Genomic DNA, 21,857 nt, shown 5'->3' on the forward strand with positions numbered 1-21,857 from the left:
TGCTTTACTGTTCTGTGGTGGATGTTCACAAAGCCAGCCAGAGTGAAGGTGCTCTGATCACTGATAGGTTCTAGAATGACTTAACAGCACTGGTTCCTGGTAGCCTTTGTTGGCTCTGACACTGAAAAGCTGCATTTGCAGTTTTGGAAGGACCTACTGGGTCAGCACTTTTAAAAAAAATGTCTTTTATCTATATATCCCAGATATTTGAGTTATTTCGCACATCTCCTGTGACAGAGAAAAACAGTTAAGTGAGAATATTCAATACGTGATTATATCTGACAATGTATACAACATTTTGTCAGTAGTCTCCCATTTCTCTGCTGAGAGGGAAGAAATAAATTTCCTGATTTGGTTTCTCAATTACTCAGTCTGATTTCCTCTTAGTGATATTTTCATCGTGCAGTCACTGTGAATCTGTTCCCTTGGTTCTGCTTATTTTGCTCTGCATAAGTTCAAGTAAATCTTCACACATTTCTCTGAATTTCTCATATTCATCATTTTTTACTGCACAATATTTCATCACATTCATGCACCATACCTTTTTGGGCCATTCACCAACTGATGGACATTCACTTTTGTTTCCAGCTTTTGCTACTACCTAGTGCTGCTATGAGTATTTTGGTTTTAGGCTCCATGCCTCAGATTCCCTGCCCTCTCTGACCCATCTTCCACACAGCTGCCAAAATGATATTCCTAATGTTCAGGTTTGACCATACCATCCGCCTGTGCCAGAAGCTTCAGTGGCTCCTGGAGCTTGTCTGCAGGATGAAAGATCAACTCCAATCTCCTCTTCTTGACATTTAAAGCCTTTCGCCATCTGGCTCCAGCCTATCTTTGTAGTCTGATCATACATTACTCCCACTAACTCATTCTACACTCCCACCAAATTGGCCCACTTTCAACACCTCATACATAACATTCCAGCTTTCATCTCCAGGCCTTTTTACAAGCTGCCCCCCACACACAGAATGTTCTCCCTCTTCCTCTCTGCCTCTTGGGGTGCCGAGCTCCCTTCCAGGACCAGTACAAGTACTACCTCCTTCAAGAGGTTCTCCTGATTGTTAGTTCCCTGCTCTTCCACTATGGAGTATTTATTTTGGGTATAGTTTGTATTTATTTATTTGTAACCTGATTGCAGCCCAGTAGAATGCAAGGTCCTTGAGGGCAGGAATTACCTCAGCTTTGTATTTGCATCCTGAATACCTAGCACATGATAGGTGCTTAATAAATGCTCAATTAACCGGCATACTTGACAATCATCTCTGTCCTTGACTTCCTTAGAGTATATACCCAGTAGTTGGATTGCTGGGTTAAAGAGTACGGACATTTTAATAACAACTAACTCCCAGAGCCTTTAGCAATAGGTCCCCTTGCCAGGCAGTCAGTCCAAGCCTTGCTAGAATGACTGTTCTGCTTGCATAATTAAAAAAACAAAAAACCAAACCAAAACCTGCAACCCACAAGGGTCAGCCGATTTTACAGCTCTATCAGCACTGCTTCAAGAGCATCTGTCCTCCCACACCTCTTCTACCTCACATCATTTGGATGACTTCCCCTACGAGCTCCTCCTTTACTCCCTTCTCACTGCCAGAGTCAGCCTCCCACCCCCCCAACCTAATCCTATCCCTTCTTGTCTTCTCTAGCAGGCTGTATCCACAATTTTTCCCCTTCACTCTCTTCTCTTCAAACTCTCCCTGTTCCCTGGTGCCATTTTCCCCCCATCCTTAAAAAACCACTCATTAGATCTTGCCATCCCACAGTATAGCTGTGACTGAAGAGGGTGTGGTGGGAAAGGAACCGAGCAAGAATAGTATTTTTTAAAAGTTAAATAATTTTCTCCCTCACACAGCTTACAGGTCAGCTCTGGCTGAGAATATAACTAATATCCAGAACCTCCAATTCAACTCCCTTCCATACTGGTGTGTTTGCAACTCCTGGAAATCCCTGATCCAGCCTGTTCTAGGAAGATGATGTCTTATTGAGAGATGACTCCTGGTGCAAGCAACAATGATACAACAGGATTGGAGCTAGTGTAGCTATAGATAAAACCCTCCTCTTCCCTATCACAACACAGCTCAAGACTCTGGCATGGCCTGGGGTGGGGGCATGTGAAGCTGACCACCATGCACCTGGCTTCCTCACTGAAAAGGAGATTTTTCTAATATATGAGGACCAATCCAATGTGATTTAATCTTTTGGAAAAGAATGTGAAACCAAAACCTAGTTAACTACCATTAAACTAAACTAAATCATGGTGAATCGATGAAAAAACATTTGGACTTTCTGTGGTTAGGACTGTGCTGCTTTCAATGATCTAATAATTAAGGAAGCCAGGACCTTCTAACCTCAAAGTAAAGATACCTGAAAGGAAGAGCACAGTCTTGCTCTACATACCATATTCGGTCAGTTGGAGGAGGTGGAATGTTAACTGCTAAGGTTCCTTTACACTCTTGTATTTCAACAGTCAGAAGCAGTGGAGTATTCGAGACTTCCTCAATCTTCTTTTTAATAAACTCTGTCTCAGTTGCTTTTTGGAAATATTTTGACTTGGTGATTTTGTCCACAAACCTCATAATCTTACTTGTCCGGTATCCTCCAACATACCTTCAAATTTAGAACAGGAAAAATTAAGTTACTATAATAAACTCTGCTGTTTCAGAAACCACCTAGTTCTAGTGGCACATGAAAACCTTTATTTATACTGTCCATGTTCTGACTTAGAGACAGCTGTGGCGTAGTGGAAAGTATTGACCTTGGAACCATGAAGATCTGTATTCAAGTCTGGTCTCTGATACATACTGGCTGTGTGACCCTGAGCAAGTCACTTGACAGTTCTAGGCAGAGAAGATGCTAACCTAAACTGAGAGAAGCAGTTTCCTTATTCACGGAGTTCCCTACCCTTCTCTTCCATCTTGAGAGGCAGCTAGTCGCTACAGGACTGGCGTTGGTGTCCAAAGACCTGACTATACTAGATGTGTGACCATGAGCAAATATTACCAATGACCCAGGCAACTCTGGAAGACTATAAATTACAGATGAGTTGTCTAGCTGCATGATCTATGATCTGCATAAGTGGAGAAGTTTCCTTACAGAGAATATGCCACACCAATTAAATCACAGCTCTGTATAAAAAAAAAAAAAAAATGCTCCACCTACTCTGAGAAGATAGTAAGAAAGTGCATGAGATTTGGTATCACCACAAAAAAAGGAAAAAAGAGTTACATGCAAACATCATATTTCATCATGGCCAAAAGCATCTCACACATTAATTTTTTTTAAAACACCTCTCAGATATTAGAATGTAGTCAGAATACGATAATATTCTTGTGAAATCATTGTTATAACAAGTGATATCAATGACCACATATTGAAACTCAGTTTTAATCTCACCAAATCACCACCATCTCTTTTCAAGGTCATACCACATGTGTATATTCTCTTCCCAACCAGACTGAAAACTCTGAGAACAGGTGCCATCGGGTTAATTTTAATGGCATTTCCCTTCTCTATAGCATCTAGTGGCAATCTCTACAATCACCGGAGTAGCCAACAAAAAGGCTCTTTTCCAGTTCCTGTTGAAAGCCTGACCTTCTCACACCATTATCAAATAGGGCCTACTCAATGGTATATGGTCCCCTAACCTGTGCTTCTTAAACTGTGGGTCCTGACCATATGGGGTTGTGACCCCTAGTTTAAGAAGCACTGATAGGGGATGAAGAGTGGAAAATGTTTTAGAAGCCCTGCCCCAAATGACGCTGGGATGAAATGCTTCATAGCTTTAACTAAAATGTCAGCAGTTGGTAGGGTGGGGAACTGGGTTTTTATGTCTCATTTTCTAGTGGAAAAAATGCTCTAAAAAGAATATTTTGTACAGTTTTGAGATAGAATGCACAAGCATACCATGTCTAGGGAAACAAGAAATAAAAGAATAGAACTCACAAGCAGACACTTCAAATAAGGGCAGCAAAACTTTAGTGTCAACCCGTCTGACCTAACGATTCTTTGCCTCTTACATACGATTTCATAAGTGAATGGGGTGGAAATTTTCCTTTAAGGAAATACTGAATCACTTGGTTTCTTTATAGTGATCTCTTGGATTCAAGTCCGTCCAAAGTATCAAGTGTTATATTTACAATGAGCTCCTAAGAAACAAAACACCTAGGAAGTCGGAACTTTAAGAGTTGCTCCCTGAAATACTATTAAACTCCCAAATCTTCACTCTCCACTGAAGAAGGTGACTCTAGGATTTCTGCTGTAGAACTAGAAATCAGAGTTTCTGTGAATCAAACATAGGGAGGAGCAGCTTCCTAGAGAAAGCATTGAGGAATGTTGCCTAGTTTCTCTCCTCTCAGTACACAATCAATACAACACTTCAGTATCTCAATAAGAGGGGCTCTCCACCTCAGGAGGAGATCTCCATCTACTCTGGTGCTCTCTTTCTTTTGTTAGGTGAGCCAGAGAGATAAAGCATTTAGCTTTGGAACTCAGATTTTAAGCAAACACACATTGGTTATTAAAGCCCAAAGTTCTGAACTCAACAAAGCCCACAGTTGGGAAATTCACTGAAACATTTAAGATGGGGGGAAGGAAGAAGGAAAAATGTTCTGAACCACAAACCCTTCAGTCCCTGGAGTGAGCTGCTTGTCTCCACCAACCATTTCTGAAGCATCATCCTCATCAGAGGAGCCAGCACTGGAGGACTCCTCATCACTGTCAGCAAGGCAATATGCCCTTGGCCTGAAACTGAACAAGAAAGAGTCACCGTCAAACTTCTGTGGATTGGAAAGCTTTTAAAAAAAATTAGTTATCACACAAACACGAGAAACTACGATGGACTAACAAGGTTAACACATTTTAATATTCTCTTCTGCCCAGCCCAAATAAATAGGCTAATCCTAGAGTCTATGAGTAAGTATAATTAGTCATACGAGAGACAAGCTGGTCCAAACACAGGCTGTACTTTTCCCCTCAAAATCTGTTTTGTATAGAACTTGTGTGCCACCTATGATCACACTCTTAGTTACCAAAGACATTATTACTTAGGCCTCACTGGTTTTCCCAGCAAGGAGTAGAAACTGTGTCTGCAGTGAGCAGAAATAGTAACAATAGCTTTCCTCCATTGGGGACGCACAAGAAGCCTATCCCAGCTGCTGTGGTGGCAATGTAAGGCAGACAGGTATTGCCCTCTTGCAGGCCTGGAGTAACTGTCTGCATCCAATCCCTGAATCCTTAGAGAGAAACGTTATCAGATCTTCCTTCCACTGTCACGTCTGGGGCTAGAAATGACCCAGTAGGGATAGGTAATGGAAGAGGATTCTCACCAAAGAGGATTCTCTTCACCAAAGAGTTTGCACTTTGCCCAGAACAAATTTTCAGTTAGTTGCACTCTCCTCTTTTCCACCCTTAAGACAAATGACCCCAGGTTTGAGGACTATTCTGCCCTGAAATGGAGCAGGGGAAGGAGACAGGAACTATTGAAGCCCAGGGTAGCAGTGAGGTTGTAGTGAAGCTCCAAAGATTTGCTACCTACAGGGCTTGCTTTATTAGGAACAGAGCTGGGAGTTAGAGGGAAGGAGAGAAGAGTGGGCAAGTGAGCGTGGCCCATCTGTCTTAAGAGTACTCAGAGCCCTGAATATCAGGCTTTTTATCCCTGACAAAGAGGTTAGTTCCACAAAAGAGAATGGGGTGGAAGTAATTATTTTTCAATGTCTATTTTTCCCCCTTCAAAAATATCTTGTTCTAATGATGCAGCTTATATTTGGACCAATATAGTAAATTTATTTAAAGGGATAGTAATTTGAGACTAGAAAACTTTTTTGGCATGCATCAACAAACAGGGGGTAGTTCATCACATTCTATGTATATAAAGTGCTTTGTAAACTTTAAAGCACTTTGTAAATGTCAGTTATTATTCAATGGAATGCAATGATTTTTATTGAAAGTGCTGGCCATGTTAAGTTTGTGGATAAATGGAAAGATGGTAATGACTTCAAGGGTGAGGTGACATTTTGTCCCAGACAGGGGAATCCCTCACCAATGACAACAGGAGCCTCTTTGGTTAAGTCACTCGACTTTGAATCCCAAAATCTGTGGTTACCTAGAAGTCATACCTGTTTTAACTGCTTGGATCTACCACCCTACAAGAGCTATGAACAACTGAAGGAAAAACTATTATTTGCTATTGAGGAAACAGAAGGATTTGGACAAGAGTAACCTCTGAGAATCTGCACCCCTGAAGGACATGAATTCATTTGCAATGTTTGTCCTTCACCTCTTCTGCTTGTTGCACATCTTGTAAATTGGACTCTGACTGTTTTAAGAGTTATTTGTGTGTAAGTAAATTAATGTGATCACTGAGATTGATGCCCCAGTAATTCTGGATTTCTACCGAGCCCTTCCAGAAATAAGATCTTCAAGTGACATGGCTACAGATGAAATCTGACTTAACTCGAGACTTAACACAGCAATGACACCTGTGTTGTTTTACTCAACAAGAATGTTTCTTTAAACTTTTATTTGGTCAGATCTTTCCTCTGGAGGTAGATTTTTCTTTGGGGGAGCTGCAGACATTCTGGGAAGTCCCTTTATAGCTGCAAAGTGCAGGTTCTTCATCTTAAGCGTCTTGGTAAAGAGGGATTATCAGTTCAAGCTTAAGCCAGCTCCCAGGTACTGGGAGCAAGCATCCAGCTCACGTGCCTATTCTCACTGCAGCTTGGCCTGACTGTTCTCCATTGTGCATCATTTTGATGGTTACCTCTGGAAGTGATTCAGAACTATCACATTTGTTCACAAAAACCTTCTGCCGTTCAGTGCCACTTCAAAAATGAATTCAGACAGAACTAAATCCCAGCCTGCACATGATACTATTAAGTTTGTCTCCTCATTGGGATTTTCATCTAAGTGCAGATGCTCAACTGCCCAGGCATTGCTAACACCGTAGGAAAGTTGCTGGGGAATGGGATGGATTATTCACATTGGCTGTGTACATGAGACAGGTCTGATAAGCTTGACTACAAGCAGTTTAATTGAGGACACAGCAAACAGAGGGAAGGACCATCCAGAGAGGTGCTAGGTAGCCAAACAAAATCCCTCTATAAACACCACGGTTGTATACTGTTTGCAAAAGGTCAACTGGAATTGAAATAGGTTAGGTTGTATATGTCCAATATTTTTACAGACTCATGTTGGTGGTGGAAAAGGAGAGATGTTCTATCTCTTGACCTTTGCAATTGTGTCATATTCTGGTCGCTTGACTTTGAATCCCAAAATCTCTGAAGCTGCTCTAAATTTTCACAAAATCAGTTTTGACTCCAAAGACCTCTCTGTAGCAGAAACTCATACCACCACTTGGATTTTTTTTCTTATGACTTCCTAGCCACTGTCCAAGGCAAACTTTTCAGTGCCACAGAGAAGGTCAATGGCTACTAACACCAGTCTTGGGATCTTTACCAAGTAACTAACAGAGACACTTAAGGCTGTTTCAGAGAAGTTAAGGTTTTTTTTTTTTTGCCAGTTGGTCAATAAACACTCGTTAAGCACCTACTACAAGCCAGGCACTGTGCTAAGCTCTAAGGATACAAAGAAAGGCAAAAGATAGTCCCTGCCCTTGAGAAGCTCATAAAGTAATGGGGGAGACAATATGCAAACAACTATGTAAACTATATACAGGATAAATAGGAAATAATCAACAGAGGGAAGATAGTAGAATTAAGAGGGCTCAGGAAAGGCTTTCTGTGGAAGGTGGGATTTTAGCTGGGCCTTGAAGGAAGCCAGGGAAGCCAGGACACAGAGTTGAAGAGACAGAGTATTTGAGGCAGTGGGTACAGCCAGTGAAAATGCCCAGAGTTGGGAGACCAAGTTCCTTGTTCTATGGTTCATCCAGTGTAGGCAGCTGGAGATGCAAGACTCATCAGCAAAGAAATGATAACTCAATCCATGGAAGCTGATGAGATCACCAAGTAAAGTGGTCTAGAGGAAAAAGAGAAGGGAGCCCGGGACAGAAGCTTGAGGGACACCCCAATTTTATAGGATAATCATGGTTGGTGGGCATGACCTGGATAAAGAGCCAGTAAAGGTGACTGAGAAGGAGAAGTCAAAGAGGAAGAAGGAGACCAGAAGAGAAAAGTGTCCTGAAAACCTAGAAAAGAGGGTTATTGACAATGTCAAAGGCTGCACAGAGGTCAAGAAGGATGAGGACTGAGAAAATGACATTAGATTTAGCAAGTAAGAGATCATTAATAACCTTGGAGAGAGCAGTTTGGGTTGAATAATAAAGCTAGAAGCCAGAGTGTGGAGAGTTAAGAAGGGAATGGGAAGAGAAGAACCTATTGTCCACAGCCTACTCAAGGAGTTTAGCCACAAAAGGTAGGAAAGATGTGGGATGATAGTTAGAAGGGATGGATGAATGGAGGCAGGGAGACTGGAGGAAACAATGGCATATTTGTAGGCAGCAGATAAGCAGCCAGAAGACCAGGAAAGATTAAAGACAAATAAGGGGAATAGGGATGTGAGAGGGGACAGTTGTAAGGTTTTTGTTTTGTTTTGTTTTGTTTTTGCTAAGTAAAAGTCACACAAATTGCAGTAGAGCTATTTTCTTCTTAGGTTTTTCCTGAGTCGGATTTTAAAAAATCAGACTCAGATGTGAGTGCTTTGTATTTTTCCTTCTTCCAAATCTAGGTCTTAAGGGGAACACTGTAAGGGGTACTCAGGGCCTTGCCACTTTGTTCCTTACCAGGTCCCATTAGTACTAACTTGTACTAACAGTCTGTAAATACAGAAGGCCATTATGTTCCTGCATAATAACCTGTCCACTGAAGAGGCTGGCAAATCCTTGTCCTTTTTAGCCAAGGCATTTGAGGGGGGCTGTCTCATTGCTAACATTGCTGGACAAAGATAAGGCTTCTGAAGCTCATATTTTTGGTAAGGGTAAGGTAACCCAGCAAGGTCAGGTCAGTTGTGTTTCCAACTTGTCTCTAGGCAGCCACAATCCTTGGATTGCCTCAGGTCTGTTTCTCCGGCTCTGAGAGCTCTCTCTCAGCTGCCAGGATGGACATCAGAGCAGTGGAGGGCAAAGGGGACACTGCTACATTCTCCTGGCCAAGTACAAGTTACATATATCCGAGGGCTGAAATGCATGGTGGCTATCAGCAGCAGTTCATGTGTGGTACTAGGGCTGGGATTGCATCCTCCTCCTCTGAAACAGGAGCCCATCTGTAAGGAAGGGTACCTTCAAGCTCCCTGTGCAATACGCTGTACTGACCCTTCTCTGAAGCAGCCTTTGAAAGGTGAGAGCCGGCTTGTTTCAGCAGACAGACTTTTGTTAACATTAAGGGAAAACTCCCTTGCCTGAAACAAACACATGTGTACCTAGTCACAGAAAAAAGCAACCAGCCTCCCCATCTACTGGCTAGGTCTTCTAGGAATTGTTTTCTCTAGGAAATGTTTACATGCATTCCAAGCTTACAAAGCTGGAACTGCTCACCATTATAAAGATGCATTTCTGCTGAGTTTAGTAATTCCTGAAACACCCCCAATGAAGTACTTGGGACAGAGGATACAACCCTATTACGAATGTGTCTTTAACATTCAGTTAGCAAGAGTGACTTTGCTATTTAGTTCTCAGTCTTGATGGCGAGGGTGGCATAATCCCAGTGACACCCGAGTCTCCAGGGTCCCTTCTATTGAATCAATAGAGTTCTTTTTCATCCAGAGCTGTTGGAGTATACTGAAATCTGCTGATCCACCAACCTGATTATCTCTTCTCCTCCCACATCCATCACCTGGCAGCCTCCAGGCCTCACAGGGGAAAATACTAAATGCTGAGAACTGCACAGAGGCCTCAGGTTACTGAATTAATCACTCCAGCAGAGCATAGGCGCAGGCAACTCTTCCTGGACTGAAAATAGTCATGTGGATGAAACTGTAGCAATTGGACTAAACCACAGATGATGTAGAAGCAAAGAAAGTGCCTCCTTTTACAAATGATCGAGTTGAGGGTAGTGGCATAGCAGGGAAGGGGTTAGTATTCTCATCAGTCCAAAAGCTTGGCTGGATGGGGGTCCCTCAGCATCCACAATGTAATGGCCTTTGGCTTTGTGACTTTATAATGAAAGGAACACCCAACTTATGATCTTGAACTCTCAGCATTCAACTTCAGGGGAAACAGGTGTGAGCTATTCACTATAACACACTAAGACTGGCTTCTCAAAGAGACTGGACCCAAACATAGGTGTATGATCCTTTAAGGCATCACCTCGGAAGGCTGAGCACTCATTTCAGTGATGTTGTCTGTCACTGATCAAAACATTTTGGAAACAATTTTCACACACACAAACAATCTTTCAGTAGCTTGCTTAGTGGCTCTGAAAGCCTTCTTCTGGCTGTTGCCAGAAGCCAACCTCCTCTCCCCCCTCCCAGATTTGCTCCTCTGGAGGAGAGTTCAAAATAATGTGCTAAAGATTCTGCAGGTGATTACTAAGGGTTGGGAAATGAGTGAGGAGAGAAGAAGCTGTTGGCTACCTGCCAAAGTGGTGACTTAGAAGGAGTGATCAGATTGGGGCATCTATTTTGTTCATTTAAAAATAAAAAACAAAAAGAAAACCTGAAAAACTGTATAACTTGTATAATAACACTTCTTGGCTATCTCCTCCTTGAACAGGCCTTTCTTTAGGTTATCACAGTGCCATACTGGACCTCAGGATAATTATTCTAAGTAATAATTCTAAATAGTCCTTGAAGGTGGGAAAAGAAAAATCCTTGCCCATAGGGTGCAAGAGAGTATACTGGGATGGGGTGTATAGTATGTTGAGGGGGGGAACAGTGGCTGGAGGGGTAGTCCCCCAAGATTTTGCTCAGGAGAACGGAATTTAGGTGTGCAATCATGTATGAGATTCAGTTGCACACACACATTCTCAGTTCTTCATTGGAAATACTTTTTAATTAATGGAAACAGTAATTCAGAAACCACTTAATGGCCAGATCTTGCATCCACTGATCCCTTTCTGCACCACCCCCACCCCCCTTCAGTTCTGAGAGGGAATCTATTGACTCACTTCAATGAGTTCCATTTGGGGGTATCTTATTGCCAGAGGGCTAAGATAAGCTGAAGCAAATCTCAAGAATATAATTTTAGGAAAGTCTAAGGATAGGAGGAAACAAAAAGAACTGTAAATCCGAAGTGTATGCCTTTCTTAAAGGGGAGAGGGCATGCTGGAAATAAAATGAAAATAGTCTACTTTTCTTAATTTTACCCTCAAGATGGTGAGGGGGTGGAGGAAGCACGTGCGAAAAATCTTTCTGAACATAAGAAGTACCTACCCATGCAGGAAGGGCATGATGATTTGGCATGTTTGAAACTGGACTGAAAAAAAAGAGGGCAGTAAAGGACCAGCCTGCACTAGCAGAGACAACCTGGTTGAGTGAGACGCTGGAAACCTGGAAAGCTTCCAAGGAAGCCACTAACGGCCCTGAAAGGAAGTGCCCGGGGCAAAAGGCAGTCCAGTCAATTATGTTCAGAATCTGCTCTCTAGGTAAGTTAACTGCCAATCTCACCATCCAGCTCTCAGTGGTGCTGATGGTTTATTCGAACTTATTTCATTTATCTTCCACTTTCCAGTGGTCCAGGACAGGGCCACTTCTGGGGTTTCTAATCTCTGCCTCTGGCAATTCATGTTCCCAGGCTTTCCTCTCCAATAAAAGCATTAGAACATGTTATTTCACTTTGTTTTTCGATTTAAACAATGGTTTTAAAATTAAGTCTCTCAGCAAGAAAGGATAGCTCACTGGGAGTCAGGAAGACATAGGTTGAAATCATACCTCTACACCTTTTGCAAAAAGCCTTTCCAGATTCCCCTTAATGCTAGTGCCTTATCTCGGCTGATTACTCCCCATTTACCCTGTATGCATCTAATCTATACATAGTTGTTTCTGAGTTTTCTCTTCCATTATACTGTGAGCTCCTGGAGAGCAGGGACTGTCTTCTGCCTTTCTTTGTATCTCTAGCACTTAGCACAAAGCCTAGCATATAGTAGGTGCTTAATAAATGCTTGCTGCCTTGCCTTTGACCTGTGATGCTGCTGTGTGATCTCATGGAAAGTCACTTAATGACTCTCAGTCTCAATTCCCTCAGCTGTAAGGCAGAAATAAAAACACCTGTAACATTTACACTCAAGGTTGCTGTCATAAGATGATAGCAATTCAATTGTTTCACAAACCTTAAATTTAGAAGTATTATGTCAGTTATTTTTGTTATTACTTGGCATGCTCTCCCATGCAATACCATGCTAGACATATGTGAGTGTGTATACATACATATACAAACACACACATGTGCATGTTCACAAGAAGCCCCGACCTCCACAAGGGCACCACTCTGTAATCAATGCCATCACTGTTAAGATTGTGATCTGACATACCTCCTCTTGTGAATCTGAAATGTACTGGGAGAATAGCACAAAATTAAATTACCAAGGAAAATCTAGTGTGAAAACATTTCAGTAACCCACACACATTTATGACTAATTTTCTCAGAGATCATGGTAGCCTTCCAGGAGCAGTAAATGCTTTTCGGAGGGTTCCTTGGACACTGATAAATGCTTTTGCCTTCACTAGACTTCTTCTTAGGCATCATCAATTTCGGTCCAAAGTGAACTTCACTGCCAAGAGATTCTGATGATAGATAATAGCTCAGCATGCATGAAGAACTTAATTTTAGAAAAAAGTAGCCCTGGAAATAGGTTTTTCCCGAACTGCTAAAAGGGACATGATAGAATCATGGACCTTGTATTTTCTTTGGACGAGAAACCTTCTATTGACAAGAAGTTGAGACCTTAAATTAAAATGATTTTTTTTTTGTGGGGTGGGGCAATTGGGATTGTGACTTTGCCCAGAGTCACACAGCTAATAAGTGTTATGTATCTGAGGCCAGATTTGAACTCAGGTCCTCCTTACTCCAGAGGCACCACCTACCTGCCCCAGATTTTTATTTTATTAGTGGTATTATAAAATCCCTTTCATTCCCACTAAAATGATTATTAAAATATTTTTAGTGAGAACAATAGGTTTCATTATTTTTAAAAATCTTGGGTTTTTAATACTATTTTAAAGTCTAGTTTTATTTTGATACTTGGCTTTGATGTCTATCAAGCTGACTGACAGAAGATTTACACATTATAATCATATGAACCTAATAAATGCCATTTCTAAAACCAACAGAGTGAATGGGTGGTGAAAAAGTTGGGTTTTACTCTTTATCTCATTACACTTAGAGGTTTTCCTCCCTAATGCTAAAAAAAAAAAAAAAACCTTGTAAATCAAAACAATATCCTTTATACACTAGAAGAAGCCTTCTGGACTTCCTCAGGGTTGGTTCTCTGCCTTCATCACTGATGAAATTCTGCCGTATTTATTTTGAATATTTTTTTTACTTATTTACTTATCTGTATATGTTGTTTCCTTCCACTAGAATGGGAGCTCCTTGAGGGCAGGCAATGTGGTTTTACTTTTGTCTTTGCATCCATATAGCCTGGCTATGTGACTAGGAATACTGAATATAATAAAAACTAATGCTCGGTATCCAAATATGATTTAATATTCATGTGTGTATATATGTACTTATATACATACATACAAATATACACATACACATATATAATTATTTATAATACACACATATACCTTTATATATATAAATGTGTGTGTGTGTGTGTGTGTGTGTGTCTCTGTGTGTGTATGTATGATTTACTATAAAACTACGAAGCTAGAAGCTGCTGGGAGATCAGATCACCCACCTGCTATTCTGATGGCTATATGTCATGCATATATGCCATATAGTCCTTCAGACACTTAATAAGAACCTTCTGAATTGGATTGTGGAGTTTGTACATTCCCCTCTGCCTTACTCAAGTTTATAGAGTGAAGTGCTAGTGACTGTGAACACGAAGGAATAATTCATTTCCAATCTGTCTGTAAAGGACAGTCTGGTTCTGAAAGATCATGTCAAGAAGGCCAAGAAAGCAAAAAAACATGCCTCCATCTAAACTCTTCTTAATACAATTTCTACTTTCTAAATTTTATGTCCTTCAGTTCATCAATGTTAAAAAGCACTGGCTTTGGAGTCAGAAGACTTGGGTTCAAGTCCTCACTCTGATGCCCTGCATGACCTTGAGCAAGTCACTTCTCTGGAACTCAGTTTCTTCATCTGTAAAATGAGGCAGTCTATCCCAACATTAGATCATAGAGCTATGCCTTGTGGAACCCCTCTAGAATTCTCTCTCTCAGGTGCAGCAGTCTAAGGGGGTGAAGCTCTTAGAAGGGGCAAAGTAAAGAAAGGTGAAAAAAGGTAGCCAGGGTGGGAGAAGGAAAGTGGAGAAAGGAATTCTTAGTGACTAGGGGAGGAAAGGACCAAGAAAAATAAGGGTGTCAAACACTCCAGGCTCAAATCTAGAAATTTTTAACCTGGCTCAACTCCTGAGTCTCTGGACTCTTCAACTTTGCCCATGTCCCTTCTGCAACCTTTTTCCAGCTCCTTCTTATTGGACGGTCTGTTTCCATCAGAACATAAGCTTTTTGAGGGAATGGACAGTCTTTGTTTGGGGGGGAAGTATGTATCCACAGCAGTTTAGTACAGTGTCTAGAACATGGTAAATTTACTAAATGCTTTGTTTGATCTAATCTAATCTCTAATGTGAGCCACAACTCCTTAGCATTTTGCTGTTGCAAATCAACCTTCTGTCTAAACTTTTAGGCAAAGGTCCAACCCTTTGCCATCTTCCTTGACAGGACCTAAGCATGTGGAGAACACAGTTCTGCCCAGGGTGCCTTCTGTGAACCCAGCTCCCTAATCTAGGGTGCTGTGATGGAAACATGGGAGTGGGAATGAACATGAGACAGAAGGATGATGAGCATGAGATCCAAGACAAGGGACAGGGTGGACTAATCTGAACCAACCAACACATAACTGTCTGACACGGATCAAACTAGGGCAAATCTAGATATTAAATATTATTTTTTAAATTAAAAGTTCTAGTTGTTTTTTTCTCGTGGACTGTCTTATACACCCTGCTTTCCAGACCACTGCTCTAGATCACTAGGTTAGAAACAACAGTTGCCTGAGGTCTCTCAGTAAACAAGCAATTCTACTTGTAATGATGCAAAAGAAACTCCAGTAAAGCCCACTATACTTGACCTATTTTAAGAGCGAGGGAGACACTGATCACTGTTCAGACGTAATGCAATGGTAGAGGGGTACTAGGTACTAGGTAGAATAGGGACTAGACCTGGGATTTCATTGATAGAGGGAACTCACATGAGGACACTTCTCCCTATATTAATGCAGTTTGGCATCTTCTCAGCAACTGACCGTCTTAGAGAGCTGACCAGAGCACTGAAAGATTAAGTGAAACCCTCAGGGTCACAAAACCATTATGAGTTAGAGGAACTAGAAAACTTTCCAAATCTCCCCCAATCTAAGTGCTCTGAGGCTGACAGTGTGGCACCCTTATTTCTAAGAAGGTGATGGAAGAAAACTCTAAGATGGGTTCATACATGACCGACAAGACTTAGCACTCACAGGGAATGAAATGCTACGTTGATAAATGCTACATTGATAAATCCACTCACCAGGAAATACAAATCCACAGATTGCCGAGTCCAAACACATTATATAACACAACAGCAGAAAGGAATGAAAGGAAAATAGCACAGATAGAAGTTAGATGAGAAACAGTAGGTACAACACTGTAACTATTATACTAGAAATAGGGATTAAAGAACCTAGTTGCACTAGAATCATCTAAGTAAAATAAACACATTCTCAACTGCATAATCCCCTCCTTCCCCAAATATCTTCTGAAATATTTCTAAAGAATAGCATTTATACTGGGTTCATAAGTAAACAAAACCCAATTATCTTGAGTTCAAGCCTGAAGCATGATTAACCAGCTGATTAACCAGCTCAGAAGGAAGCTGGCTTTCAATGGAAACTCAAGGGGTTTTTCCAAAAGGGACTACAAAATGTGGAGCTATGGATTCCAAGCTAGGGTGTTGAAGTTGGAGTTATTCAAACCCCAAGTCAATTCTTTTAAGGTCAAGACTTGATTGGATTGGGGCCCAGTCCCAGGGCCTAAACCATACACATCGGTTACTGATCACACTCCTTTTTAAAATGCCAATACACAGTTCTTCAAAGACTTTATCAATGCAAGTGCCTAATGATCACAACAGCACATGTGTGGCTGATTTCACAGTGTTCACAAGCATATCTAAGACAGGCATATCCCCAGGTACATGAACAAATGATCCCTCCTTTTGGCAGAGAAGTGGTAGACTAGAGATGCCAAATGTCATCTGTGCTGTAGGATATGGTTGATGGGTTCGCTCTGTTTGGCCTAACTTCTTTGTTACAAGTGAAGGTTCCATAGAAGAGGAGAGGGAGGAGAGAGTCTTTGGGGAATGAGAACATCAATAAAACTTAAAACATTCAATCACAGGTAAATGATAAAGTGAAAAACAATGTAATCTACAACCCAAGAAGGGTCAAGACAGAAGGCAAGATCTTATATAGGCCAAAATATTCATTGTAGCACTTTCTGTGGCAGCAAAGAAACAGAAACAAAGTAGATGCCCATTGATTAGTGAGTGGCTAAACACACTGTGTTGAATGCAATAGAATATCGCAGCACCATGAGAAATTATAACAATGAAGAATTCAGAAGCATGAGAAGACTTATAGGAACCGACGCAGAATGAAATTAAGCAGAACGAGGAAAATGACGTACATAATGACAAAAATGTAAATTGTAGAGAACAACAAAGTGAAAAAGAAGGCTATGCAATTATAATGACCCAGCTTGCACCTAGGAGAAGAGTTGAGAAAATCCATCTCCCTCTTTTTATTACAGAGGGGTTTGTGTGTGGGGTGCCATGGGTGTGAAAGATTGCATATCCTCTCAAATGTGTTCATTAATATGTTGGTTGGTTTTATCAAACTGTTCTTTCTTTTCATTTTTAAATCTCCGTTTCAAGGGAAGGCTCACTGGGTAATGATGAGGGACAGGAATATATCTGGAAATGAATGTGATGTAAAAACAAGAGGAACTGATTTTTTTAAAAGCATTTTTTTTTTTAAAAGGCAATGCAATTAGCCATAACAAGGCTCAGGTCTGCTACTTAGTGGGAATTTACAAAACTATAAAATGAAACAGGTTAATCCATAAAATGGACAAACCATTCAAAAGCCTCTACTTGAATAATGAACTAAACGTCAACTCAAAACATACTTTAAAAATGGAACTAAATATTCAAACAATCAAACTAGATGCTGAATGTTGCTTATTAAATTAGTGTTATCCCTTACCCTTCTTTGCCAATTTCTCCAACTCTGAAGGCTTCAACAAGAGGCTCTTTACCCAGTTTTGTCAAATTCATTTTGGTCTCAAGCGTCATCAGAAAGGGCCCATTGTAGGACATTTCCAAATCAATCCAGAGTCCTGAAGTGTTAACATAAAATATGAAAGTTACTTTCTGAAACCTGTGACATTAAAAGTGACAACCAACATAAATTCTCCAGACGGTGTTTAAAAAGCACTAGTATCAGAAGTATCAGATTAATAAACTGTAATTGGCTTATCTTGCCAACATGCAAAATATGAGCTTTGGTTTTGGAACCAAATTCAACCAATTACATTTAAAGTTTAGTTTTGACTTAATATAAATAATGGACTCATTCAAAGAATAGTATCAATCAACAAGAGTTTCTGGGCCATGCATTGTGTATGGTGCTGGTGTTACAAATAGTACCTGACTTCAAGGGGCTTAAATTCTACTAGAACAAGACAACCTGGTCTCATTAAACAAATGCAGAACATATAGAAAAAATAAATAGCGAAGATGGAGAGGAGTTTGACAAGGAAAGCCTTCTTATTGGGGATAAACATTAAATGGTAGTCCTCTGCCACAGATAACCAAGAGTTGATGGTTCAGTGGTATATACTGAGATCAGCAACAATAAAATCTGACATTTATATTCTGCTTTGAAGTTTGCAAAGCTTTTTACATATATTACCTAATTCAATTCTCACAACAACCCTGAGAGGTAGGTATTATAGGTATCATTATGCCCATTTTATAGATAAGAAAACTTATTATAGATAAGAAAACCTATTCAAAAGGTCAAATGACTTTGCTCATGGTTACATGGCTATTAAATGTTGGAGGCTATATTTCAACTAGGCCTTACTGATTCCAAGGCCAATAAATATTTTATCTATTCTACTACAATATCTTAACAGTGGAACTATGTCAAAACACTGGGGGACAGGACTAGCGTATGTGTTAGACGTTGCATTCTTTTAAGACTTTTCCAGGGTGTAGTATAGTCAAATCTCTGCCCAAAAAAGTCTTCTTTAATAAAGCAGCAAGTAAAATTACTCCCAGCTAAGAATTTGGCAGGATAGACCCTACCTTAATGGTTAGTTTTTTGGATTTTTTTGTTTTTGTTTTTTTTAAACAAACTATGCACAAAATGTCTCCCGTAGGCTCTGTCTGAAGGGGGTTCTAAGAGGTCAGCACTTTATTACAATTAATTCTACTTGAATTCCAAGATGGCGAAGGGAGGCATGGAAGTTAAACTTTTCCCAAATCACGGAGTAACAGAAGAGAACTCAACACACGGAAGAACAGAGGAGGGGGTTCTACCATCACTCTCATCTTTCCATTCATACTTCCCCATGAAGCCCACTGGAAATTGTGATTTTAGGGTTCAAAGGAGGTGGCTCCACTGACACTGATGGAGAGAAGAGATTTTTTAATAGCTAGAAAAAGATCTTTGAGGTCACTGAGTTACTTTCCTTCATCTTACAGAAAAGGAAACTGAGGCCCAGAGGAGGTATGTGATTCACCTAAGATCACAGTGAGTTGGTGACCAGGGTGGAGATTAGAGTCCCAGCCTCTTGATCCCCAATTCACTGGCTGAGCTTCTTCATAAAAGCAAGGCGGAGTGGGGAAGGAAAGCCACGAAATTGAACTGTATGCCACTTAGATTCTTGATGGAAAGATTCAGGAATCATGATTTTTCTGCACAGTCTGAAAACTGGAAGGTAAGAATTGACTTCTGAGTCACTGGGCTATCTTGGAAAAGAGTCACTTAATCTCTGTATCTTAGTTTCTTCATCTGCCCTTTGGAAAAGAGTCCATGTTAATGGGCTCCCATATCTCTAAGACACTAAACCTTCAGAAAAAATTACCTGTTGCCTAACAGCTAAGGGCGGCAAGAGGTTACAGATAAGGTTCTGCCACTTAAACTGCCCCACTGGCAATGAATGTCATTCAAATGGAGAACATCCTATTAGATCACAGAATATTAGAACTGGCAAGGACTTCAGAGATAATCTACCTCTCAAGTTCTTTCCCAGTGGATTCTATGAGTTGGCAGGTAAGGAGTCCTATATACACCTGGTGACATTTCTGGCTCTATAACCTTCTTGGCATTAGTAATTCAATGTTGCTAATATTTTACAAATATTCCTCTAACATAGTACAGTATTTAAGCAAAAGTAGATTAACTTAAGCTCATTATCAAGGCACCCCAGCTTGCAAAGCCATCAACAGTAGATGACCCATCACCTCAATCTCATGTAGCACCCTAATAAAATATCAAACGGTCTTCCATTTAATTCCATCTAATTTCCCATTAAAGTTAGCATTCCTTTCCAGCCCTCAATAATTTTTTTGATCACACTTCAAGTATTGTATAAGAGACCTCGTAAATTTGATCATAAGACACCCCAGACGGTTATACTAACTCTTCAAATGGTACAATTAATTTGCTTACTAGGGGAAGGAGAAAGAATAGGCATTTATATAATGCCTACTATGTGCCAGGTTGGGGCAGTTAGGTGGCACAGGCCTGAAGTCAGGAAGATTCATCTTCCTGAGTTCAAATCTGGCCTCAGAAACTTGCTAGCTGTGTGACCCCAGGAAAGTCACTTAACCCTGTTTGCCTCAGTTTCCTTATCTGTGAAATGAGCTGGAGAAGGAAATGGTGAACCACTCCAGTATCTTTGCCAAGAAAACCTCAAACTGGGTCATGAAGAGTCAGACATGACTAAAATGACTCAACAACAAAATACACGGACACACACACACACAGACACACACACACACGCACACATGAGACATCCCTACCTCAGTTTCCCTAGCCTATTTGCTTCTGTTGTCAGAAGCCAGGCTTACTCCTGAGCTCTCCTCATCTCTCCTGCCTCTGCCAGCCCTTCTTACTTCCACTGCTGCCAGCTCTAATCCTACATGTTGCTTCTCTAATGGCACCAAGTAGGACCACAGCCCATGGCAATGAGCATGGGGCAGTGCCAAGGGGCACTGGAACACTAGGCCACTAGCAGGACAGCCAAGGAACCAACTTCTGGGCTCTACACAAAATAGCCCCAATAATCTGGAGATCTGAACGAATCCTCAGACTGGTGATGGCTTTCCACACTTCACACCTGCACTCTGTTTTACATACCTTTGAAGACAGTACCCACCATAAAGTGTTTTTGCGAGTTGCTGTCAAGTAGGGACAGTGATGGGTCACAGGGCCCAGGGGTGAGGCCACGTGCTGCCACGGACACCTATGGTACTTTAGGAGACTCAGAAGAAAGCCCTGAACTACCCTCTAGGAATGAGGGGAGGAATGCAGCATCATATGCTGAGTGCTGGAAGGGACCTTTAAGACTATCTAGTCTCACCCCTGAACTTTACATATGAGGTCCAGAGAAGTCATGTAACTTCCTGAAATTCACCTCAGCAGTGAATATCAAAGCCAAAATCTGAATCCAGATCTCAGTAACTCTTCCCACCATACCACAACACTTCTCTGGACAAGAGGCACACAGGATGCCAAGGTATGGGTGGGTCAAAATCCGTACCACTGGGAGGGATACCCACATTGATTAGATCACAGATCCACTGAAATATCAAAGAAATAAGTGAGTGCATGAAAGCTTAAGAATCTTTAATAAAAGATACTGATGAGGCAGCTAGGTGGAACAGTGGCTAGAGCTCTGAACCTGAGTTCAAATCCAGCCTCAGACCAAATACTTGACACTTACTAGCTGTGTGACCCTGGGCAAGACACTTAATCTCGACTGCCTCACCAAAAAAAAAAGATATTGCTTCTGTTTCCTTATGTGTAAAGGAGGGGATTAGATTAGTCCCCTGGGGTTCCTTCTAGCTCTAAATCTATGGATCCTGTCTTCTCAAAGTGCAACCGATATATTACTGAGTCACAGCAAGTCATTCTAATGACTATAATAACTTTCTTCCTTTCCCATGAGGGCTGTCTATTTTCAAACCAGGTGCAAATAAAGACCAAGTTTCTTCACTGACATTAATACAGTAGGTGAAAAGCACCCTGAAAATGTGATCACATGTGGCTCTGACAGCTGAGCTGGTTATGTAACTGGTGAGTCAGTGAGTGCTGAATCTGAATGATTTCACAACAAAATTAACAATGACAAGTAAGGCTGCCTTTCTATTAGGGATAAAGGGAATAAGAACGTGAATTAGAGAATGTGGACATAGGAACATTTAATGAGCAGAATCTTAACTAACCCACACGGAATGAAGTGTTACTAAACATATGTAATTACTATTTTTTTTAAAGCTCTTACAAGTGTGAAGGGTGTTTTATGCAACATTTAACTTCAAACCACCAACTTGCAGCTGTTTCCAATCAAGGAATATAAAATGTCACAGAATGAGAATCAATTGTTTTTCCATTTTCACTATGAGTGACTTACTCAACCTTGCACTGTAATCATTGTAGAGTCTCTCCTGGAATCTCAAAGTGTGTTAACACA

General features: G+C 40.9%; 1 protein-coding gene across 3 annotated transcripts in view; it reads right to left on the bottom strand.

The window, feature by feature from the left end:
* TEX2 (testis expressed 2) overlaps positions 1-21,857 on the bottom strand; it is a 152,540-nt gene that overhangs the window by 4,725 nt on the left and 125,958 nt on the right. For all 3 annotated transcript variants that reach the window (XM_027872883.1, XM_027872884.1, XM_027872885.1), the window contains exons 8-10: positions 17,357-17,489; positions 4,621-4,746; positions 2,398-2,607 (exon numbers count right to left, since the gene is read on the bottom strand). In XM_027872883.1, coding sequence (XP_027728684.1) covers positions 2,398-2,607; positions 4,621-4,746; positions 17,357-17,489 — 469 coding nt within the window. The remainder of the gene's footprint in view (positions 1-2,397; positions 2,608-4,620; positions 4,747-17,356; positions 17,490-21,857) is intronic.

This window comes from Vombatus ursinus, unplaced genomic scaffold, assembly GCF_900497805.2.
Source record: "Vombatus ursinus unplaced genomic scaffold, bare-nosed wombat genome assembly UNPS02014801.1, whole genome shotgun sequence".
NCBI classification, from domain to species: Eukaryota; Metazoa; Chordata; class Mammalia; order Diprotodontia; family Vombatidae; genus Vombatus; species Vombatus ursinus.